Source organism: Amyelois transitella, chromosome 29, assembly GCF_032362555.1.
Source record: "Amyelois transitella isolate CPQ chromosome 29, ilAmyTran1.1, whole genome shotgun sequence".
Lineage (NCBI taxonomy): Eukaryota > Metazoa > Arthropoda > Insecta > Lepidoptera > Pyralidae > Amyelois > Amyelois transitella.
The window spans coordinates 1,788,830-1,815,256 of record NC_083532.1 but is presented as its reverse complement, the minus strand read 5'-3'; the positions used below and the strand labels follow the sequence as shown (position 1 = coordinate 1,815,256).

General features: G+C 36.6%; 2 protein-coding genes and 1 non-coding gene across 3 annotated transcripts; 1 reads left to right on the top strand and 2 right to left on the bottom strand.

The window, feature by feature from the left end:
• The first annotated feature begins 530 nt into the window (after positions 1-530).
• On the top strand, positions 531-16,237 carry LOC106131036 (barH-like 1 homeobox protein). The gene is made up of 3 exons (XM_013330024.2): positions 531-849; positions 15,350-15,492; positions 15,704-16,237. The coding sequence occupies exons 1-3, from the start codon at positions 531-533 to the stop codon at positions 16,235-16,237; spliced, it is 996 nt and encodes a 331-aa protein (XP_013185478.2).
• Positions 16,238-17,033: 796 nt separating this feature from the next.
• Positions 17,034-17,140, bottom strand: LOC132903769 (U6 spliceosomal RNA). The gene has a single exon (XR_009657481.1). It is a non-coding gene; the product is annotated as a U6 spliceosomal RNA (small nuclear RNA).
• A 1,072-nt stretch (positions 17,141-18,212) lies between these two features.
• LOC106131027 (protein CDV3 homolog) lies at positions 18,213-25,987 on the bottom strand. The gene is made up of 5 exons (XM_060952643.1): positions 25,655-25,987; positions 23,081-23,245; positions 21,658-21,783; positions 20,346-20,514; positions 18,213-19,685 (listed from the first exon to the last, which is right to left on the bottom strand). Exons 1-4 carry the CDS (start codon positions 25,826-25,828, stop codon positions 20,350-20,352), a joined length of 630 nt encoding a protein of 209 aa, XP_060808626.1. The 5' UTR covers positions 25,829-25,987; the 3' UTR covers positions 18,213-19,685; positions 20,346-20,349.
• Between the last annotated feature and the right edge of the window lie 440 nt (positions 25,988-26,427).

Sequence of the window (26,427 nt, the reverse complement as noted above, 5' to 3'; positions counted from 1 at the left end):
AGAACCGCCGACCATTTGAACTCGTCGTGCGCGCGCATCCTTTACCCGACCACGCCCAGAACGTTCATTGGTCCAACTCTAATTATATCTTGGATTCGAATCTTGAATAGCTATTTGCATCGTTTAACAAACCGCTATTCATTTTCGACTCTGTAGCCCAAACGTTAGACTCCAAATTTGATGTGGTAGTAGTTAAATGTGGCATACAATTTTGTCATCCAGATAGACGCCCATTAGTCCCAGCTTTCCATCTTCATTCTCTTCAGACATTTCACAATTTAACTGATTTTTTTGTCGATATTGAACTCTATCGTCGAGCAATTAAGGTGCACGTGGGTGTCGAATAAATATGTTTTTCAGAGGCAGTTAACATTCCCCAGCCAAGGCGACTCATTTCAGTGGACCAATTTGACAAAAACGCATCATTAAGGTTCGAACTTTGAAATTGGAATTAGTTAAACGATAACGTCTGTTGTAGCCGTGAGTGTTCCAAAATGATCTTCGATTTTTGACTGAGACAACGCGCGAAAATGAATCCGGAAACAGAACCTATCGATGACAAAGACAATGAAATTGTTGAAAAAACAGAAACAAAATTAGCTTTTTCTATTGAAAATTTGCTTTCAGATAAATTTAAAAACGATAAAAATGTTGGTGTCGATGAAACAGTTAATCCTTCTACTAGTACGGTTTCAATGGATTATTTTCATGATTTAAGACAGAGTGAAGTGAGTTGTGAATCTGATGAAGAGGACAGAGCTAGCACATGCTCGGAGAACGTGGACGTTGAAGGGTCTGCCAACGATGCGCAGGAGTTTACTGATGGCAAGCCTGAATACCAACAATCAGGTAGGAATTGAAGTTCATGAAAGAACTAAGGTTACCTATAGGTATTTACCTATTTAATGGAATCCAGAGATTTACTTTCCTTAGATTCCGCTTTTATTACCTACAGATAATAATAAATGAATAAATAATACTTAAATATAACTACACGGGACAAATTACCTATACAGATTGGAGTTAGCCTCGAAGTACCTAAGTTCGAAACTTGTGTTACGAGATACTAACTCAACGATAGTATATTTTATAATAAATACTTAGATAGATAAACATCCAAGACCCAGACCAATCAGAGAAAGTTCGTTTCTCATCATGCCCTGACCGGGATTCGAACCCCGGACCTACGGTGTCACAGATAAGCGTTGCGTACCGCTGCGCCATAGAGGCCGTAATATATTCTTTAGCCTATTTAATGTCCACTGCTGGGCTAAAGGCCTCCCCTTTCTCCCTCCACCAACCTTCCTATACTTATCTAAATCAATTAAAATACTTACTTAAAAAACGTAACATAAGTACCTACTTACTTACTCTATTTGCTTAAGAATTGTCGAAAACAGACGAAAATGATCCGTCGGTTTTAAGAAATAAGCACCTATTTATTATTAGGTAATGTGGGAATCCCAATGCAACCATCGCACCACTGGCCCTACCCCAAATTCGACCCTGGAATCATTTATTACCTACCTAGATTTTTCTATAAGTAGGATTTTTCCTTTAAACTGGTTATAAGTGGTACCGTGTGGTTCCCGGTATAAATAGAAAAAAAAATAGGATTACTCAGTTTCTTTCCCATGGATGTCGTAAAATGCGACTAAGGGATAGGCCTTTTTTAGGCGATATGGGCTAGCAACCTGACACTATTTGAATCTCAATTCTATCATTTTGCCACACAGCTGAACGTGGTCTTCCAGTCTTTTCAAGACTGTTGGCTCTGTGTACTCTGCAAGGGATATAGACGTGATTATTAATGTATGTATGTACCTACCTAAGAATGTACTTGTTATAAGTAGATACTCAACATCTTTACCTGAGTATGTTGCCCGTCGCTTCCCCGGCTGTGTTTTTTTTTCAGGGCCTAGGGACCCTGGGCTATAAGGTTCATTACCTAACCTAAGAAAACCTAATCCACTAATAATATTTTAAAAAACTAAAGTAGGTATTAGGTATAACTGTGTCTTTAACGCTTTTACGCCTAAACTGATTTTTATGAAATTTGTTCCTGAATTTTTATTGCGAAAATAGGGGGTGAAGGGATTAAAAGAGGGAATAAAAGATTATAAGCTAAAATTCGTACCTACTTACTTAACTATATGATTTTACTAGATTAGTGCTTACTGGTTTTACCACAGGTTTATTGCTATAGTTTATTAAACCTTAGTCAGCTAATAAGATAGTTTCCCTAAGTTGCCACTTAGGTACGACGTCCATAAATATTGATTTGATGTGGTTACACCTAAAAATACTAAGTACTAGGTAACTAATTTTCTAACTTATAACATAATACTCAAAAGGGCGATTGAGGCGCCGGCTATTAAACTTGGAATAATTAGTAACTTCTTTTGGGCAATGAGTTAGCAACCTGTCACTATTCCAATCGTCTATTCAGAATATAAGAACCTAATAACTTATAAATACTCACATTTAAAACATTATAATAGACACGTCACACTCTCCAATGAATATCTTTCTTGTGACGCCTAAAATTCAAATTCAAAATTTTTATTCATTATTATTTAGGATACCTACATCATATCGCTTAATAATTGTCAAATCTTTTGGTTTCACAACATTGGTTGACGTCAAATAAATTACTTAAAACTAAGTTTACCTACTGCCGCTTCCAAGGCGTCAGTGCAGAAGAAGCGGTAATAAAGTGCACTGCAGCATTTTTTTCAACAACGTCAACTTTACAACTATACCTACTAGTTACACGTGAGGGCCACATTTGAGTGGAAATTACAAATAATACTTAAATAGTTTATACATATAGATACACTTACTAATTTTTGTGTCAATTACTAATAGATTGCACACAATTCCTACCTAACTAAAGTATCTAATTACTTTTCGACGTGGTGCACGCGGTCTAGAAATTGTAGTGCCTACCTAGGTAGAGTAGGTACCAACCCAATAATCGCCTTGGGCATTTAATTTTCTTTATTGAAAGAACTACTTATAAGTAAAAACTACTTACTTAAGTACCTACATTGATCTTAAGACTTTTAGGTATCAACCTATAAAAACACATGTAAAAAGACAGCTCTCATTTTTAAAACTGCTTATAAGTATTAAGTACCTAGGTAGGTAGGTACTTATGTTGTGAAAAATTGAGAAAAACTTGGTTTAATTGACTCTCATTTGAGCAGTATTTTTTATGTCAAAGGAATACTTATGTAATATTTATTATTTTCAAACATAAAATAATTTTTTGCGACCAAACGTTGCAACTGATTTGACATTTTATAATTTGTTCAATGTTGTTGTGTTTGTTATTTGACGTCAACCAATGTTGTGAGACTAAAAGTTTTGACAATTATTAAGCGATATGAAGTATCCTATAATAATGAATAAAAATTTTGAATTTGAATTGACCGGGGACCAACGAACGTCGTAAAAATTACGGAATGGTTTGCTAACAGGGCGAGTGAAGCGAACAGTGAGTACGCTAGTTACCTACTCGTAGATACTTATTTTGTTCTGGAATTTAAAAACTAAGTACTAACATATAAAAATCCAGAAATTGTATTAACGTAAAACAGCCAGTCACGGCAAAGAAGAAAACAGTGTAGGTAACTACTTATTTGCTAGAACCTTAATGCTAGTAGCCACTTCTTGTATTGATTACTGCTGATTATATAATCGGAAAAATAAAGAAAATTTTCAATTAAGTAAGAGTCGTAATTCGAATGTCATCTAAATATTTGTATTTTAAACATTATTTATTTTCTAAATAAAATTATGTAGTTAACATAAGTACATAACGTATAAGGGCTATTCAGGAAATGATATTAAGTACTTACTTAATCAGTAATACAAATTTTTCTTTGAAATAAATAATAAATGGTCCATAATAATTTGAAGACGTCCAATTCCGGCCCTGCACTGCATAACCATTATTAAAACCAATTATATGCCTAAGTACCTACATATATTCTGTTTTCTCTTCACAGTACCGATCTTCATTAATTTTTGCTTGGGGAGCGTTCAAGTATTACGTAACGCAATTTGGGGGGAGGGGGGGTCTCGTGAAACGTTACGATGCGTTACAAGGGCGGGAGGGGTCTTTCTTACAACACGTTACGTAACATTGTTTTTCTTAAATAAAAAATTAGGGAATTAAAACTCCCAAGTTGGCAACCCATTTACGTTTTACGGGGAATCCCTCGATTGTATATTCTGGTCGTCAATTTTACTTTGTCCTCGCAAGTTGGCAAACCTTTTCGTTTATATTTCACGGGGAATCCCTAGATATAAGCAGGTGATGCGGATTAAAAATCTCTTGTTTTATTTAGTATTATTACCGCAAAGGCAATTAAAAGTATACCAAGGATAAAAACTATAACATAACTTTTTGCAACTTTAGGGTAAAAATGGTCACTTGAGTGTTACGTAACGTTTAGAGAGGGGGGGGGGGGGGAGGGATACAGAAAAACGTTACGGTGCGTTACAAGGGGGGGAGGAGGGGTCAAAAATCTTCAAAAATTGCGTTACGTAATACTTGAACGCTCCCTTGCCTACCTACTTGACACAATCCACACAGCTGAGTCCAAAGATTTGAATTTCAGCATGCGATTCTTAATGACAGTGGTGTGTGAAATTAGGACCAATAAGAGATTTCCCGAAATTTTCGTAGATAACCTGGAAATACTTAATTCGATTTACGCGGGTGTAGGTTAGTATGTATATCTTACTTACCTACTTCGCGTTAATCTTGAAAGAAATAAGTACCTGGTAAACGATTATTATAGGCACGAGTAAAACCTGAGCTATACTCTAGGGTCGCGGTACAAGCGGACCGCTAAATTTCTGGGAAAAAGAAATATGAAGTGAAGTAAAAAGTATAAGTATAAGTGTGCCGTGTGGTTCCCGGCAGTGCCGTGTGGTTCCCGGCACCATTACAAAAGAATAGGACCACTCCATCTCTTTCCCACGGATGTCGTAAGAGCCGACTAAGGGATAGACTTGGGATTCCTCTTTAATGTAAATCCCTGCCAATCTAAGGTCTGCCGCGCCGATGGATGCATGGCTAGGGGCGAGCCTAGTCTCGAGCGTGCCACTTCCGCCATGGGGTTGGGCGACCCCCAGGTAATGGCTAGCCTTACCCTGGCATGCGGGGCTCTGCTGGGGCGGACAAAATTTTTCCCTAGCGTCTCGTGGGAATCGCATGGATGCAAATTTTTTGAAAGAGCACCTAGATGGCGGCGATGGTGTCCGCACCCCATCACGTCTCGTTCCCGGCGGGAGCGGTATGCGGTCTGCTGAAAGCCGCTTTGCGACGATGAATGTAAGAGGAGGAATGAAGGATAAGATTGAGGAAGTATGCCAGATGATGGATGAAAGACGTTTGGATGTGTTGTGCGTGAATGAAACGAAGCGGAAAGGATGCGACGCGACGCAGCACGGCCCTTACACGGCGTATTGGTCTGGAATTTCCAGTACCAGCCGAGGCTGTCAAGGGGTCGGTCTAATTCTTTCTGCACGAATGGCTGAGTGCGTGAATGAGTATGAGTGTGTCAGCCCTCGTCTTCTATGGATTAGGCTGAAAGTTGGAATCACTCGGATCTTCGTTCTAGGTGTTTATGCACCTTGGGATGTGGGTTCGAGGGGTACAACATCAGCAAAAAGCGAAAACGAGGAGTTCTGGAATAGTGTAAGAGAAGTATTGAAAGTTACCAAGCCAAATGAGAAGATTATTATGTTAGGTGATTTTAATGGATGGGTGGGTGTAAAGCGTGATGGATATGAAAAGGTGCTTGGTGCGTTTGGTGACGAAAAGGTGAATGATAATGGAAGAAGTGTATTAGAAATTTGTCTAGAGTGGGATCTTTTTGTGTCGAACTCAATGTTTCAACATAAAGAGATCCACACCTACACAAGAGTGGAAGGTATTTTAAAAAGTATGATAGACTTTGTGATTGTAGATGAAAGATTGAAGAACAAAGTGCTGGATACCCGTGCATATCGCGGTGCTGGCATTGACTCGGACCATTTACTGGTGATATCCCGGATAAGGGGTATCTTCAATCGCTGGCGGCACAGGGTAAGGGAGCAAACCAGCGCTTTGGAAAGAGTAAAAGTAGAAAATTTGCAAGATATGGATGTAGGTAAGAAGTATATTAATAGACTGAAGGATGAATTTGAAGATTTAGAGGAAATGAGCGATATTGAAGATGGATGGAAGGAATTTAAAGAAAGAATTGTGAAAGTAGCTGTTGAAGTGTGTGGTGTAAGTAGAAGAAGGAAAGGAAAAAATCACAAAAATGCGTGGATGAGTAAAGATGTGCAAGAACTTGTGCGATTAAAGAAGAAAGCATGGCTGGATTTGTTAGCAGCAAAAGCTAACTTAAGAATGCAAGAGGTTATAGATGAAGATGTGAATGAAGCACGTAAGGAATATAAGAAAATGAAAGATTTGGTTAAGAAAGCTGTGATTAGAAAGAAAGAAGAGTATAAAGAGGATTTTGATAAAAGGCTATCAGAAGACTTTCAGTCAAATCTGAAAGTATTCTGGAAATCCGTAAGGTCAGCCCGAGGAAATACTATAACCAGAGAGCTGACTAGGATCAGATGCCAGGATGGTAGCGTTGTGAAAGGAGAAGAATGTGTACTAAAGATATGGAAGGACTATTTTGAAAGTTTATTTGAAAAAAAGGAAGGAAATAAGAAAGATTTCTGCTATAGCGAAGAAAAAGAGAATGAGATGGAAGGCGAAATTGAAATGTTCGAAATTGTGGAAGCACTTAAGAGTATGAAAGCGGGAAAGGCTGCTGGGTGTGATAGAGTGTCGGTCGAGATGCTTAAAGCAGGAAAAGGCGTAGTAGCTAGTCAGTTGTACTGCCTTTTCAATTTGTGTTGGAGAAGCGGCCGAGTACCAAAAGATTGGTGTAAGGCTGTTATCGTGCCACTTTACAAAGGAAAAGGGTCACAGCTGGACTGCAAAAATTATCGTGGTATAAGCCTGCTTAGCGTCGTCGGCAAATTGTATGCTAAGGTATTGATTAATAGAGTCAGGAATGAAACTGATGACAAAATATGGGATGCTCAAGCGGGATTTCGAAAGGGAATGGGATGTACTGATCAGGTCTTTTCCTTGCGGTGCATAGCCGAAAAGTTTTTGGCCAAGAGTCAAAAAGTCTATTGCACATTCGTAGATCTGGAAAAGGCCTATGACAGAGTTGAGAGGAATGAATTGTGGTCAGCACTTTCTATGCATGGGGTGAGCAGTCTCTTAATACGAGCACTGAAATCCTTATATGAGGATTCGAGTGCTTGTGTCAGGATAAACGGAGCGCACACTGAGTGGTTTAAGATTGAGAAAGGCGTTAGGCAAGGATGTGTTGCGTCACCGTGGCTGTTCAACCTATTTATGGATAGCTGTTTGACAGATTTGAAAGAGTCTAAAAGTGGATTAAGGATGAATGAGTTACTCGTCAAATGTCTGCTCTATGCCGACGATCAGGTTATACTGGCGTCATCAGCGGAGGAGTTACAGGAGATGGTAAACTGTATGCATGAAGCTTTAAAAGAGAAAGGAATGAAAGTGAACGTAAGTAAAACTAAAACACTGGTTTTTGAAATGGAGAAAGAAATGACAGCATGTAATATTTTGATTGGAGGAGAAAAAGTGGAGCAAGTGAAAGAGTTTGTATATCTAGGATCAAAGTTTACATCAGATGGCAAGTATGATAGTGATATTGAAAGGAGAGTGAACGCGGGGAACATGGTGAATGGAGCTTTGCATGCCTTTATGAGCAGTCAGAAACTATCCAAAAAGGCTCGACTGGCTGTGCACAGGGGCGTGTTGGTCCCGACATTAATGTATGGGAGTGAAAGTTGGGTATGGCAAAAGAAGCATGAAAGCAGAATAAATGCAGTGGAAATGAGAGCGTTAAGGAGTATGATGGGTGTGAAATTGAGTGACAGGATAAGGAACAGCGTGATAAGGGAATGTTGTGATGTGAAAGAAGATGTAGTTACAGGAATAGAAAAGGGTATGTTAAGATGGTTCGGTCATGTGGAGAGGATGAATGAAAGCAGGTTGACTAAGCAGATATACAAGGAGAGTGTGGAGGGAAAGGTCGGAGTGGGAAGACCTAGACGAACGTATCTTGATCAAATTAAGGACGTCCTGGTAAAGGGTCAGGTCAAAAGTACCCGAAACCGCCGAGCTTGTATGAAGAGAGTTATGAATGTGGACGAAGCGAAAGAAGTATGCAGAGATCGTGGCAAGTGGAAAGAGGTAGTCTCTGCCTACCCCTCCGGGAAAGAGGCGTGATTTTATGTATGTATGTATGTATGTAAAAAGTATATTTTATTCGACAAACACCATGCTAAAGAGTGAAAATAAAAAAGAAATAAGTACTTAATCTAATCGAAGCAAATTATAAGATTTATTTCTTTTTTACAACCTGAGGTGATCGCACGATCAAAAAAAACACTATCTAACTATCCAAGAATTGGAACTAAAGCCAGGCAGGAGGACGATAATTTTTTCTTCAAATATAATTGAAAACACGGAGGGTTGTAAAAGTTCAAAAGTAAGCTGATACCTAAATCCGTTTCAAAAATAGTTTTATCATGATTTTTACAAATAAATCATAGAAAGACGACTCAGGCTGAAACACGATAGGTAAAAAAATTAAAAAGAATAAAGTCACCGTTTCGCGCCTTCACGGCCCGTTTGGTTCAAACTGCGCGTTCGAACGTATCCGCTTTTGGCGCCAATTATTTTTAAAGTCAAATAAAGAACTTTCAACACTTTCAACGATTTATTTTTGAAGTAAATAAGAAATGGTGTACATCTGTGTTGTGTTATCTTCCTGGTGTTTAGTTACATAGGGAAGTTACATTGGATTTTAAGCACCCATTACATTTGCTGAGAAGAGTCCCGATAAATACAAAGGGACTTTAATTTTATCAGATTATTAAAATAATATGGCATCGTTGAGTTAGTATCCCATAACGCAAGATTCTTACTTACTTTTAGGATAGCTCAATCTGTATGATTGAGTGTCCCCTAACTATAACTACCTACATTAATTCATTTAATGTTAATTACCTAATTTTGTAACATATGCCATCACAAAAAGTTTAATTATTATGGAGGTCAGCAACTATTAATGCTATTTTACTTTGAAGACTGCTCAGAACTACCTATTATGATATGGAGTACATCAAACGAGTCACCGGTAACAAACAGCCTGGTGCCACGTGACTACCTAAACTTAACCCTAAATAATAGTTTAAAAAAAACTAAAAAACTACGCTTTTATTGCTAATCAAACTAAAAAATAGAAAATAAAAATTAATGACAAAGGAATTCAGTAGTAGCAAGTCGAACAATCAGTTATAGTCAGTTGTAGTAGTAATTACCTCGGATTAAAATTATAACAAAATTAAATTTATAAACAAAACAATTTAAATCAGAGTAAAAAGCGTGGGGTGCCTGATGTAGTAAATATTAAAATCATTCTATTAGCATATATTTATGACAAGAGAGTTATGAAAATGAAGTAAAATGCACCCCACGCTTTTTACTCTGATTTAAATTGTTTTGTTTATAAATTTAATTTTGTTATAATTTTAATCCGAGGTAATTACTACTACAACTGACTATAACTGATTGTTCGACTTGCTACTACTGAATTCCTTTGTCATTAATTTTTATTTTCTATTTTTTAGTTTGATTAGCAATAAAAGCGTAGTTTTTTAGTTTTTTTTAAACTATTATTTATTTTCTATTTTTTAGTTCGATTTGCAATAAAACGGGTAGTTTTTTTATACAATTATTTTTTGGAAGTTAACACTTCTGGTATAACTATCTTACTAGAAAAGACTTTCGCAACCATGCGCCCATCGCCGGAGGTTTTCACAACTAACTTTCTTAAAGTTATATGTGGCCTGATTGGATTAAATCTCATAATATTCTCATCATCATGATTCTTTTTAAGGCGATGGGCTTGCAACCTGTCACTATTTGAATCTCAATTCTATCTTAAAGCCAAATAGCTAAACGTGGCCTATCAGTCTTTACAAGACTGTTGGCTCTGTCTACCCCGCAAGGGATATAGACGTGATTATATGTATGTATGATGATTGTTAAACCCAGTTGAAAAGAATTTTATAGTGATAAATCACTGTTAATAATATTTTTGACTATCCAGCAAACGTAATAATTTTCGATTGTGGCCTTGCCAGGAATCAAACCACAAGATTAAGAGGCAGATTGATACAGGAACAAAAATATTTCAAACATACCTCCACTGCCTTTACAACCAGGAACGCAACAAAGTTTATCTGAAGACATCGTGGCACTTTTGTTGTAAAATCTGTCTTTCACAAAAACAAACACAAACTTGGGACTCCTATCTCAAATAATAAGGTACTTTTTACAGGAGTCCTATCTCAAAATATCTGCACAACACAGTAAACACAGTCAGAGTCCAATCTCAGATGATAAAATCACACGAATATCCGGAAGAACAAAGCTCGACTCAACGGAAGATTCCAAACTCCAAATAACGACAAGTTATCAGCACAAAACAAAGTGCAAATAGGTAAATACACAGGCACCGGTAAAAAACAACAGAAAGAAAGTTTACAGGTGTTCGAATCGAATTCAATCAAAACTTACTGCAAAACTTATTTGACATAAAAAACTGTCACTCATTTTCCAAACGAGTATTACAGTGTTGCTATTATAAATAGGCAAAAGATACCTAATGTTAATTCAAGAATTGCATTAATATGTTAAATACGTATTAAATATCGCAAAGTTCTGTAGGTAGTAACTTTATTCTTGTATTTTTTGTAAATTTAGTTGTTCAATTTTCATTTATTACTTTTGTTTTATTACTTATATATTTTTTATTGTTTTAAAATATTCTACTAATTCTACTATGGTTTCTAATGGTAATTCTAAATGGAGCAATGCGATGAAATAAAGAAGCCTCAGGTTAATAGTAACATTATATGGAAATATATTACATCTCTTTTTGACTCATTATACGTCAGAACTTCTTGGTTTCTTGTATGGAGATTACTGGCACTGGTGCTATCTCTGTCTCTCTTACTCTCATACGAAGGATCTAAAAATGAATTTATTAATCCTGGCAGTTTTAATAAGGATAATGAGAAACTCTTATCAAAATATTGCATTGTCATCGGTCCTTGATACGTGTGCAAAGTTCCAAGTTGATCAGACGTTTAGAAATCAGTGAAAATTAAGCTCAAAGATTCCGTTACATACATACATACATACATACATACATACATACATACATACATACATACAACCCAAGCTAATAAAAGCGTAGTAAAAATAGGATAATAAGGATACTATATCTTACCTAGTGCTGTTTTTGTTATATAATTATTAGATGTAGATGTCATTTGCTAATGTAACTTAATTAAATAGGACTTAAATGGCGACTAACTCAATTACAAAAGTGCACATAATATTTATGGTGGTTATGTGAAAAATAATACTAATATGTTTCGAATTCAAATTAGCCGTTTGAATTGCTCCTCGAGCCGTCGTTGCCAACACACACATGTAAATAAAATAACGAACACAACCCCACATCGTGATGTTTCATTTTCATATTAAGTATCTAACTACTTAATAAGCACCAATTCGAAAGATCTCACCGACATTTTTATCTGTTTCTGCATGAAAAAAGTACCAAGACGTTTTGTTTACATACATACATATGGTCACGTCTATATCCCTTGCGAGGTAGACAGAGCCAACAGTCTCGAATAGACTGAATGGCCACGTTCAGCTATTTGGCTTAATGATAGAATTGAGATTCAAATAGTGACAGGGTTGCTAGCCCATCGCCTAAAAAGAATCCCAAGTTTGTAAACTTATCCCTTAGTCGCCTTTTACGACATCCATGCGAAAGAGATGGAGTGGTCCTATTCTTTTTTGTATTGGTGCCGGGAACCACACGGCAAAACGTTTGTTTACCGTACAAAATCTAACTTATAAAATATATTTTGTTCACAAAAATAAAAAGTACGCGGAAAAAGGACAAAGCTGTAAAGAAGCACATGTATCTAATCCAAAAAATTGCAAAAATCTTGTCAAATTGTATACATACCTACATATAGTTACGTCTATATCCCTTGCGGGATAGACAGAGCCAACAGACTTGAAGAGACTGATAGGCCACGTTCAGCTTTTTGGCTTGATAAAAAAATTTAAATTCAAATAGTGACAGGAAATTGTAAGTAGGTAGGTACTTCAAATTATAGGTATGCAGGGATCGTGGCAAGTGGAAAGATGTAGTCTCTGCTTATCTCTACTAAGTAAGTGACATGCATGGCCGAAGCCGTGACGGGCCGCCAGTCATTGTATTGTTTACGTTCTCCTTATTTTAGATCTGAAATGACTTTCCCAAGTAATTACCATTTATCTGAAATTAGCAGGGACTGCTCTTTAAATAGGCACCTAATTGGGTATGCTATCAGCCTAAAAAACTGTAGAGTAATAATTTTGTAACTATTTTATTTAGTAACTTAGTATATTACGATTATATATCTAATACGGGAACTTTTATAGTTTAATTGCTACATTATTATGTTAGGTTTATAAGTAGGTACTTACCGTATTTTAATCATGCTATTATACATATAATTATTTCTTACCTATTATATACCTATATTATTATTATATACCTATTGTTACCTACATTATTTTTTAATATAACATAAATTATAGAAATCCATCTTGGTAAAACTAAAATACCTACCTATTCTCCTGTGCCCGTGGAAACTTCAGGAAATCTTCCTTTCATTCTTAGCTAAATTTGAGCTTTCTACCACTAAGCAGTTTCAGCTGTATGTATCTCATCAGTCAGGCACAAATATTTATTTTTTGGTTTATATTGATTAAATAGGTACGTAAAATTAAACAAAATACGAGATAACAAAATGTCAACGCAAAATGTACCTTTATCATAAAAAGAAGCTAATAAATGCTAATGTATATATTAAAACATAAAAATCTGATATGTCGTGCTCAACAACAGCTATAACTCTTCTCAATGAGCAATTTGAAAAAGAAAATACGATCATAGACTAATATATTTATTAACTGCCAGCTACACGGCGGCTCCGAAGATTTTTATGTTTGGAACTCAAATTAGCCGTTTGAATTGCTCCTCGAGCCGTCGTTGCCAACGCACACATGTAAATAAAATAACGAACACAACCCCACATCGTGATGTCTCATTTTCTAAATTTGTTACGAAAAGATAAATCTAGCTACCGTTTTGAGTCTCGTTAACTAAATCTCTCGCCCGCAATCATTCACCGGGTCGAAGAAAAAAAAAACAAAACAAACATGAAACGAAAGTGTCTCCGAACTGAAATTTAGTTGGTGGTTTGAGCTCATTAAAAAGCTGTAAAATTGTACAACGAGAGGATGGATGGGAGAATTCCTGAACGCGGTATTCAATACCACGTTTATTCTTCGATTCTCTAACAGAAATATCATTTGATTTAGCCTTTATTACGTAGGTAATAGATGTGTTAATGGTTTTATTGTTATTTTGCTGCCGGTGGATTAATTTTGTTTTCTCAACAATGCCGGGAAACAAAGATGTGGCGCGTTGACAAGTGTGGATAAATTGACATTAATTGCTTTACCGCTGTCAAATTGTTTTGCGCGCTTGTTTTACGTCTTGTTTTCCTGGCTCCGGTTCCTAATTAATTGATGCGAAACAATATTGTAAGCGATTTGATTGATCGCTTAAATGTTATTTTAAGATTTGAATGGGAGTTATTTGGAATTGAAAGTAGGTATGTAGTTACGGTGGACCCAAGAAAAAATAAATACTATTAGATATGTAGGTGTCAGTGATACATCACTGACACCTACATATCTAATAGTTTTTACCGTACACGGTAGAAGGCCCAGCTTTTCGATTCTGTAAAACCTAATGCTAAACAGCATTCTGAAAACTATATTGATAAATACCTGTCTTCTTCAAATTGTTCTCAATCTTATCATCCGATTGTGGATTTATTCATAGCAGAAATTTCTTCCAGTTAAAACAAACTATCGTGACAATTTTAGTCAGGAATACAGACTCCCCGAAAAAAATAAAATAATTTTTCAAATTTCGTTATTCACTTAAAGGGAAATGCCTTTTGTAATGTAGGTACCTATTTTATTATCAATAAGTTTTTAAAAATGGACCTGCTATTTGTAAGTACTCTTTGTGAACTTTTTCCACAGAGATTACCAAAATAACATTATAACATCCTGTAAAACGATTTAAAAACAGTAAAACATCGCTCATTAAATCGTTATATTTGAAATACAACCCGTTTTGACATCGTATATTCTTAAGTTTTTTAACGACACCGGAATATGTAATAAATCGTTCGAACATTAAACAGCCAACATAACGATTCCATTTATAAAACATCCGACATGTTAACTTTGATCTCTATTCCTTTGTCATACAGCTGCGATTGGTTTTTAAAAGTAAATTATCAGGTATTTTGGCGCGCTCATTAGAAGAGGGCTCGATAAAGATGGCGTGGTGTCAGAAAACGAATGACACGCTGATATATTGCCACTAATTACTCAAGCGGGGAGGTGTTTATTGAAAATAGCTGTTAGGTGACGACACGGCATGTCCGCTTCGTTTAGCACTGGAGATCGCTAGGAATGGCTTCCGCGATCGTTAGGTAGTTCATTCAAACTACCTACACTTCCTACCCTCTAATTACATATGTCTTAGACTTGATACATTCTGATTTAAAGCCAATGAATGGAGCATTAAATTACACCAGATAGAACATGATAGCAGTGTGCTCATCAGCTAAAAATCTCGTTTATATTCCCTTTTCGAGCTTCGAATTTTTAAATATCTTCTGCTAGCGCTCTCTACTTCTCAAAACAAACGTGCAAAATAGATATAGATATATTAATAATAATTACGTAGATAATTGATGATTGATTACTTGGTAATTTCTCTCTTTTTATATAAATAATAAGTAGAAAATGTAGGTAGGTAGTTAAGTAAGTAGTTAAGGCTCCAATTATTGTTGAGCTCGAGGCCAGCAAATGAAATAAGTAGGTACATACTTACCTCAAAATTAATACCTAGCAGATAACCTTCTAACTCATACGCGCGCACCAACGAGTATGTCCTTCATCCGAATCCTTTGCTTTAACTCCGTTTCTTTTAAAAAGTTGTGGATTAGATACCTACTTCATTTAAATATTCGCACTCTTTATTTTTCTTACTTACGTACGTCTTTTCCGCAGGATCCTCACGCGGCAAACGCGCCCGCACCGCTTTCAGCGCTCAACAGATCAAGAGTTTGGAGGCAGAGTTCGAGAAGAATCGATACCTGTCTGTGGCGGCCCGGGGACGACTGGCCCGGCAGCTTCGGCTCACTGAAACTCAGGTAAGTTTGGGTTACTATTTAGGTAAATAATTAATCAAACTCCACACCATTAGAAATGGGCTCGAAAGCGGCTATGATGAGGGGCTGCCTTGTGGCCTGTACACTCAGCACACGCTTCTGGTGATGTGGTTTTGGTAGGTTTGAGTCAAATAAGAATCCACTGGCTACTTTTCTATATTTCACATAAAACATGTTTTTTTCTTTGTTTCAGATAAAGATATGGTTTCAAAATCGCCGAACAAAATGGAAACGAAAATATACGAACGACGTTGAATTACTCGCTCAGCAATACTACAGCAGCTTAGGTATTGTAGCGCCTCGGCCTATGTTCGTTGGTGATAGGCTATGGATCTTCAACTACCCTAACAGGATACCACCCACGCAACAGCAGCAATGGATGAAATCCATAAACAACATCGCAAGCATAAACACACACAATCAAATCGTCGAAAGAGGAATGCTACGGACTATGCCAAAACCAGATATCCCTCCATTTTTCATCCCTCCACCGCCAGCTACATATCCGAACGAAAGAGTTTTCTTGAATATGGAACGGAATTTGAATTTGACAAACGTCAAAATTCCCGCTCAAACTAGAGTGGTGCCGCGAGAAGTCTATAACAATATGGCCACGGCACAAAGGAATATGGACGTGTATAAAAATAATATTTTAAATCACAATAGTCCACCACAAGAGGCTAACGTGGACCATTTGAGGAGACTGGAAGAAAATTTTAGTATTTAGTTGCGTCGATATCCCCAAAAATATTTGTAAAACAATGATGGAAAATGTAAAAAATAAATTTATTAAAGCCAGTAAGTACCTACTAGCCTAATCTTCTTCTGTTCTAACTAGAATCTTTCCTTTAGGATCTAAGTCTAAGATAGGTATTATTAGGTAATTATGAAATGAATTATTCCGATTTCTGCGGGTATGCCCATAGAAACGTAAATAATTACTTACATTAAAAGAGAATATCTATACCTAACCTACCTACTCAAAAAACGATTTTTATATGAACGCCATTCCATACTTACTTATATTATAGAGAAAAGTATTTTGGTAAAGACTTATTAAGCTAATTCATTTTATTTGTTCTATTTCAAAAGGGGCACATAATTATATGTATATATAGTCACGTCTATAGCCCATGCGGGGTAGACAGAGCCAACAGTCTTGAAAAGACAAATAGCTGAACGTGGCCTATCAACGTTCAGATATTTGGCTTAAAGAAAGAATTGAGATTCAAATAGTGACAGGTTGCTAGCCCATCGCCTAATAGAAGAATACCAAGTATAAAAGCCTATCCCTTAGGCGTTTTACGACATCCATGGGAAAGACATGGAATGGTCCTATTCTTTTTTCTATTGTTGCCGGGAACCCCACGGCACCAATTTAGGTATTCCCTAGGCAAACGACCTCAGCTTACATTTAAAATAATATACTACATAATATACATATGATACATCCAAATCCCAAATATTTTTTTATTCGCATGGGCGCAAAACAAGTTTTAGCGGTATCAATACAAAACTCTTCAAAAAATGTGGAACGCTTCACGATTTTGCGTGTCATCCTTGCGCAGGGGCCATGCTAATCTTCTCTGTATCGTTCCAATTTTAGTATATGTACTGCCGAAGCAAGTACAACAACTGCTCACTTAGCATTGTATATATACTAACAAAACTTTGAAAAGTTAATTGCGCGTTTTAGAATTTTAGTAGATAATATACATATTTAAATATCAAATACAAAACTGTTATATCTGTCGTTTACTTACTTATTTTTCTAATAAAAAAATGTATTTAAAAATTTAAAATAGCCTTATTATTTTTAAAAAAATATTCATAAATCATGCCACGGTAACTTAAATGTAACACTAGCGCCATCTTTTAGAAATTTGCACAAGTATACACCATACACCCTGTTACGCACGGAGTGAGCATGGAGAGCCAATAATCATTTACAAACAGAATCAACAGAGGGCGCTTTTAAATTTAAACAGGCGGGGTAGACAACCGACTTTCCAAGACACAGTTGACTGTACAATAAATGGAAGAGAAATTCTCTCCCATTTATTTTTTATTATGAATACCGTATAGTACGATTTCTTTATCAATGTCTATATTGTATTTTATATCCTTGTACGAAAACATTATTAGATTACATACATACATATAATCACGTCTATATCCCTTGCGGGGTAGACAGAGCCAACAGTCTTGAAAAGATTGATAGGCCACGTTCAGCTATTCGGCTTTGAGATTTAATTGAGATTCAAATAATGACAGGTTGTTAGGCTAGCACCCTAACAAAAGAATCCCAAATTTATAAGCCTATCCCTGAGTCGCCTTCTACGACAATACGCCTGAGGTACACCCGCCATTTTGACTCTCATCAATGTACTGTAGAGGATATTTCACGTGGGCTGAGCCTGGGGTCGATAGCTAGTACATAACAATACGAATCACTGCGGCGCTTGTAGCGCGTCTAAACTGCTGTTCTGTTACTTTTATGCGGTCTTACCCAATGTCTTGAATAGTCGATGAGCTAGTAATATGTCATAGGAATGAATTGATATTAAAATAACATGTGCATTTTAATCTCAATTACATCATTCAACCATACAGCTGAACGTTGCCTTTCAGTCTCCTCATGATTGTCGACTCTGTATACACCACAAGAAATATTGAAGTAAAGAATGAATAAAATCCACAAATCCAGTTTTAAATACATAATTTATTACTATGTTACAGTGTTTCCAAAGAGACGGTACATAACAGCTATTGTACAGGTAACCCAAACGGCCGGCGGTTTCCAAAATGTTCAGACACGCTCGCTCCCAATACGGGGGTTGCCATATAACATATATTTAAGATTTGAGTACATTTTTTTTACAATAGTTTCACTAATCAGCTCATTTTACATAGCAACCCCGCCCGCAGGCATTTTTTTTAATACAAACATAAAAAATAACAATTATTATAGAACACTTTTGTTTTGCTTTTACACTTTTTTAGACAGTTGCCATATTGATTCTTTTTTTTTTAAATAAATGAGCTTTGAGACACAGTTAATATACGTGGAAATTAGGCATTTGATTTTTATTGTCAGCTTCTTTTTATGAAAAATATAATTAAAAACGAAACTGCCATTATTCTTTATTGTAAAAAAAATTGAGCATTAATATGAAGACTTTATTTACGGCAACTGCCTTTTCACCGCATTTTTGTTGACTTGCAGGATATCAAGTCATACCTGTTAGATTTATAAGACTATATTTGCGTATAAATTCGTTTATACGGGCAAGGCTTCTACGAAAGAAAATTATCATTTTTTTCAGTCTTTATCTTAGTATGCGAAGCTTTTCACACTAGTCTTTATAGCTTTTTAGTGGTAATTTTCAGATAGAAGCCTTAGGTCCGAAGTGACAACTTGAAAAATAATATAGAGCCACTTAATCTAGTTATTTTAAACGGGCCTAAGGCAGAACCGACCTTTATTGATTGCATGGGATTTTATTTTATAAAATTTCACCTTAATAATTTTTTTGTGCAGATTTATCAAATTAGTGACCCTGTATATTTAAAAATAAAATTGAATTTTCCCATTTTTTTATTCTCGTAATACAAATTCCTAAAAGACATAGCCTTATAAATCTGACAGAGCGGCCACAAGCCCGTATAAAACTCTATTCCCACACATCAGAGCCGCGGCTCGTCCAGATCAAAAAAAAAAAATATCGTTGCTTACAATGTCTATGGATCACATGGAGCTTCAGTGTAATCCATAGACAAATGATAGTCCATTTCTTTAAGTAGGTACTGCAATATAGGATTTCTAGATTAAATAATTATGAGAAGAAAAAGCAGAAGGAAATAACAGATGTCACATAGAATCAGTTCTGCTATTAACCATAGTTTATTTAAGTTTTTTTTTTTATATTCAAAAATATTTTGCAGTAAGTACCTCAAGAATTGGTAAAACCTATATCCACCCTGATATAAGTCTGACATGAACAGAATTCTTTTATGACACCGGACGAGATGTCTTCTATGTGTGGGTCTAGACCTAAATTCAGCACTGTTCTGTTTGAAACGTGTATGTTGTATGTATGCGTCAGACTTCGCATCTAAAGTCCTTACTGACACTTCACTTCACTTCTTCGCTTCCCGGAGCTGCTTACTGGTACCTGCAAATGAAGAAAAACAAATAAAATTAATAACACACTAATGATCACTACATATTATCTATGTCCGATAATAGAGATCTGTCTGTTTTGATGAAAAGTTTGTTTGTTTGTTTGAACGCGCTAATCTCAGTAAATTGCACAAATGAAAAAAAAAGAATAGGACCACTCCATCTCGTTCCCATGGATGTCGTAAAAGGCGACTTAGGGATAGGCTTATAAACTAAGGCTTCTTCTTTTTAGACGATGGGCTAGCAACTTGTCACTATTTGAATCTCAATTCCATCATAAAGCCAAACAGCTGAACGTGACCTATCATCAGTCTTTTCAAGACTTCTTGAAGGCTTCTTCTACACATGCGCTTTGGAAGCGGTAATAGTTATAATTAGATTTAAGTTATGTGACGTCAATAAGTGATAACTTGTATCCAATTCTGAAAACAAATCTATTCTACTGTTGGCTCTGTCTACCCCGCAAGGGATAAAGACGTGATTATTTGTATGTATGTTGTTTGTATATATGTATATGTTTGTTTGTAAATTCTTTATTGTACATAACAAATTATAAGTGATACATAAAAATACATCAAAAATAACGATGTACAAGGGCGGAGTTATCCCTGTGTGTGTATATGTATGCAATCTCTCCCTGAAACACACCCACCTGGCTAGCTGTCGTCCTGCAGCGAGGTGAACCGGTTGCCGAGCGCTAGCGGCTGGCGCGGCGGCGGCGGCAGGGCTCCGCTGCCGGCCGCCGTGCTCCAGCCGCCGCGCTTGCCGCCCGCGCCCAGCACCGGGAACGAGTCGTCGTTGTGGATGTCGGGCGCGTGTTTCTAAAATACAAACAATATTTATTTATTTATTGTCACATCATCATCATTATTTACTACACTAGAGCAGCGCACTATGAATCTAATGCCTTTGATCGTGTGTTGGATGCATACATACATATGGTCACGTCTATATCCCTTGCGGGGTAGGCAAAGCCAACAGTCTTGAAAGGACTGAATGGCCACGATCAGCCATTTGGCTTAATGATAGAATTGAGATTCAAATAGTGACAAATTGCTAGCCCATCGCCAAAAAAATAATCTCAAGTTTGTAAGCCTATCCCTTAATCTCCTTTTACGACATCCATGGAAAGGAGATGGAGTGGTCCTATTCTTATTTGTATCGGTTCACGGCACAGTGTATTAGGTGAGTCAGGTTTTCACACGAAGCGACTCCTGTCTGACCTCCGCAACTTTGCAGGTGAACCTTACCAGTATTGGATCGATCATGGTTACAGATCCAGTTGCCTGAATGGGCAGTCGTCAGTCGTCACGATGTTTTCCTTCACAGCAAGAGCATTGGTTAATATTCAAACTAATGTACATAACTTCGAAAATAGTCATTGGTCACGATAGTCATATGACCGAGGTGGGATTCGAACCTATGCCTATCTGCGCATTGCAAATTTTAACCAGTCACCATCAGCTTATACATATACTTCCACTTAGGCGGGACGGTCTTAATAGATGGTACACTCTTGTCCAGCGGCTCAGCTAGCCACACGGCCTTGCTTCACCACTGTCAGTTCCTCCTCCACCTGCGAGGACTAGGAGGTAGACAGCCGGTATACTCACAGCCTGGTTCCCCACAATGGCCTGTTTGACTTCCTTCCACCCAAAGGTTGACTGGAAGAGATTGCTTTAGCGATAAGTCCGCCTTTGTACCATCTATATCTGCTTTGTGTTGTTTTGTATGTTTTACTCTTATGGTGCAATAAAGAGTTTTATCTATCTAATGGCTCTTCAGGCCTGACGTGGATTTTCTTTTAGCTGATATACTTCTATATATACTTAGGCGGAAGAAGAAGAAGAAAGTCACTGTAGGATCTTAACAGATGGTACACTCTTGTTCAGCGGCTCAGCTAGCCACACGGCCTTGCTTCACCACTGTCAGTTCCCCCTCCACCTGTAAGGCGGTCTACTCACGGCCTGGTTCCGGCGCAGCGGCTCGGCGGGGCGCACGCGCTGAACGGGCGGCACGTACGCCGCCGGCTTGCTCTCGCGCGGCTTCTCCTCCACGGGCGGCGGGGGCGGGGGCTGCTCTACTTCCGCCTGGAAAATAAAGAAATAAGAGAACAACAAACATACATACATATAATCACGTCTATATCCCTTGCGGGGTAGACAGAGCCAACAGTCCTGCGCGGACTGATAGGCCACGTTCAGCTATTTGGCTTTAAGATAGAATTGAGATTCGAATAGTGACAAGTTGCTAGCCTATCGCCTAAAAAAAGAATCACAAGTTTGTAAGCCTATCCCTTAGTCGCCTTTTACGACATCCATGGGAAAGAGATGGAGTGGTCCTATTCTTTTTTGTATTGGTGCCGGGAACCACACGGCACATAAGAGAACAAATGTAGTGTATTCGTCTCGTCACAAAAACGCACAAATTGTAAAATCTGTTACTTAGTATAGTTAAGTTTGTGATATCAAATAAAATATTTTTCTTTCTTTCTTTCTTTCGTCTCTTCCACCTGGCTTTAGTCCCGGTCGCATCCTCACCTCTCTGGAGAGGAGCCCGGGGTATGCCTGTTTTGTATCATCTTTTCTACCTTTGTTACCGCAATAAAGAGATTTGAATTTGGAAAAAAAAACATTTGCCTTCGACCATGGATCCTGGATTGGGTGAGTCAGGTGTTTTACACGAAGCGACTCGGCAACCTTTGCAGGTAAACCTAACCCATATTCGATTAACTGTTACACATACATTTGCCTGAATGTGTAGGTATCCCCACGATGTTTTCCCTCACTGTAAGTGTGTAGTGTATTGGTATTTTATATTAATTGACTAAGTATGTGACGGCTAAAGATCTTAATCTTGTACAAAAAAAATGTTATTGCATTTCTATGGCAGATAAAATAAATTTATCATAAAAATATCTGATGTACTGAATGAACCAAAACGGTTTTAATATAAGGTTTTTTTTTTTAAATACGTCATCTAAAGTCGAGATATCTTTTTATTTCTGACATACCTACCAAGTAAAAAGAAAAGTAAACTCGCCAAAATTTAATTTTGTTTATAAGTGTTATTTATTACTGATGTTATATAGCCTAAAGCCTTTCTCGATAAATGGTCTATTCAACACAAAAATAATTTTTCAATTCGAACCAGTAGTTCCTGAGATTAGCACGTTCAAACAAACAAACTCTTCAGCTTTATAATATTAGTATAGATTTAAATGCGCTCAATCAGCGTGGTGGTAAGGTGAGGCCTAAGGTAGTGCACGCAATCTCAAACAATACTCACTCTTGCTTTGACAATCCCCAATTTATAAATCAAACAATACTCACTCTTGCTTTTATAAATAATGCCTGAGCTTTAAATAAAAAAAAAAAAAAAACTCACAGGTTTGTTCCACGGCCCCTTCTGTTTCCCGTGTTCCGGCGCGGCGCTCTCGCCGGCCGAGTCCCGGCCTGACTCGGGGGCTCCGTTGCCGCCTTGCAGCACCTGTATCTTGAGGCCCGTGTAGTCTTTTACGGGCTCCTCGTATTCTTTCCATTCTTCTTCCTCCTGAAACAATAATATACATGTAGTCACGTCTATATCCTTTGCGGGGTAGGCAGGGCCAACAGTCTTGAAACAACTATGAAAGGCCACGTTTGGCTGTATGACTTAATGAAATTGAGATTCAAATAGTGACACGTTGCTAGCACATCGCCTACAAGAAGAATGCCAAGTTGATTAGTTTTTCCCTTAATCACATTTTACGACATCAATGGGAAAGATGGTGGAGACGTCCTAACTAACTCGACTATGATAAATATAATATTTATATTGTTTAAATTTATATACAAGTACCATGCCAATAGGAAAAAGTGCATCGTTTGTAATCTCGCGAGGAAAATGTAAAAGGAAACAGGGTTTAATAAAAAAAATAATTACCTTTACACCCTGTAATAAGATAAAAACAGACCATATTAAAACAACAAAGTATTTACTTCAGCGCTCATCAAGTTAAGTAGCTCGCTATCATCTGGCTGTCAGTTGCTGGATCTTGTGACTATAGCTAAACCCACAACCTCTTAAATATTGATAAAGTAGTCCTCTAATAAAGGTTGTAAATATTCTATGGATTACAAAATCATCTCTTATCTCATACATCACAACAATGGATTCAAAGAATTATACAAAGTAGGATGAGGTAGTAATAAAATAATGAAATTATTTGGGACAAAGAGATATTTAATACATAGTGGGACTAAACTCAGTGGTACAAACAAAGAATGTATCAATGAACAATAATAGTACTGACGTAATATGTCTTTATTGAATTTAGATAGGACCCAGCTAGGTTGAGGTTTGAACCTTCATATCACATCCTATGTCAGAGAAAACAACTACAGGACAAAACCGGGAATTTAAAGAACTTTTGTAAAAAGAGAACCGCCTCCAATCGATATCCTCCTTCCTACAGGTCGGTAAAATTTCTGAAACCATCTCCTAAATGTAACAAACACTTTCCAGAAAACCGTATCAAAATCGGTTCAGCGAAACGAGAGATAATAACGGTAGAAAGTTATATAACTATTAACTAGGGAAATGCTTACCTCAGTTATCTGTAAAGGCTGAAGCCAAAAATAAATCAAATTGAATTTATAAATCAACAAGTCTTTTAATTTTATACATATCAGTAATTTGTGTATTAGATATATTAAAGGATAATTTTTGCCGATTTACTGTTGACCTAAATAAAGCATTTATTTTTTTTAATTTAATATCCAGTTTTCCTATAAATTTTCCTTATTATGGCAACTAACAGTGATGTAATGTGTTACAAAACAACTCATGTGAAAAAAATCACATTAATTTAAATTCACATGAAAATTTAGATTTAAAGTTAATTTTAAGTTTGTAATGCTGCCCAAGAAAAATGCATGGCGACATCAGCTTCATACAACTATGTTACTGCTTTCGAAAATGGGTTTAATCCCCATCCACTCTAGAGAAAAAATGGTTTTCTAGAATTTCCCACAGGACTGAAGCCTCGTGCTAAAGCTAGTTACTACACACATGCTTTCATCCGTGACTCCTTCGTGTGAATACCCTATGTCCATCTCTGTACTCCACACTATTTGTAAGCAAAATTCATGGAGATTGATTAAAAGATTGACGAACAAACACACTTTCAGATTTAAAATATCAATATGTATTGTTTAAAGTCAAGGGGCTATGAGGTTATATTTAATTGTTGACAAAGCATTATATGTTTGAGTTATCCTCCATGATTAAACATTTGGCTTGTCAATGTTTGCTGATAGACCCTCTGTTTAGCTGTATTATACATTGGTATGGTCTTTGTACTGTTTTGGTAAACAAAAAATTTATGCTCCTGACAAACAAAATAGTATATGTCATCAGGTACTTTAGCTAATGTGTTTTAGACTATTTGGAAACAAATAATCTTAATGATATTGAATTAACACTGTAATTATTGGTGAAAGCGATATGACGCGCATTATTAATGCAACAGATTAAAAATATCACGACAGAAATTTAAGGTTGTAACAAAAGGAAAACTGGCTTTAGGATTTCTAACCTACAATCAGTTTACGCCCAACTTAATACATAAATATTGATATCAACGGAGCCTGTGCCTTAAGGAACCATCAATATTGGTGTTGAACATACAAGATGACCTAGAATCGTAGATTGGACGGTAATTATTGATACAAGTACAAAATGATAGTCATCCTAACAAACACGTCCTCAAGATAGGATAATCACTGCGTTAACTTCGAACATTAATGACAAATTCGTTCAATTATAGATACTTAGGAATATGATTTAGACATTCACGAAGAAATTGAGGATGTAACTTATCAAAACCCTAAAGAAAATTACTAACCATTGTATCATTTGACAGCTGAAATGGTATCAAGTAGATTTGTAAAATCCATGGTATTCTCAATGAAAACTCACCCCAGCTCTGCCAGGCTCGTCTCCTTCTTGCGCTGGTCTTTCTTTCTTCGGCCGAACATCAACTTTTTGCTTATTGTCATCCATTTTTTTAGCTAATTCGTCAGCAGTCGCGAACTTTTTGACTTTCGATTTTTTGCGGTCTTTCTTTGCGAAGAAATCGTCTAAATCTGCCATTGTGAATTTTGAGGTATTACAGGAGTGTTTTCTTCAATTTATTAGGTATTACAGCAATATTTGAACGAAATTGTTGGGGAATTTTATCCCCAAAACGTGAAATGATTTCTGTAGCAAGCGTGGCCGACTGTTTCTTTTTTTTTAAATGGCAGATTATGTATTGCCCTTACAAATATAAATAACTACTAAACAGAATGTTGCCATATCAAAAACAAGGCTTTGTTGATTTTTATTCCAATGTGGTGCGCCGGTAGGAAAACGCGTGGGGGAAAGAAACCTGCACATTCAGGCAAGTGAATGTGTAACTATAAATGATACAAATAAACAAATGATCTAATATGGGTTAGGTCCCTTGCTACAGAATTTCTTCTGAATAAGAATACCACTTAAAATATTTTTTATATACATGATTTTTATTTAAAGGTGGGAAAATTCATTTTGAATTATGAATTACATGAAGAAAAATAAAGATGGAAATAAATAAATGAGATAAGGTTGCAAAGATAAACCTTCGGATTTTTTTATGTAATGTAAAATAATGATTTTATTTTTACATGACTAATATTTTGCACTTATTTTGAAGTAAATACGTTAATGTT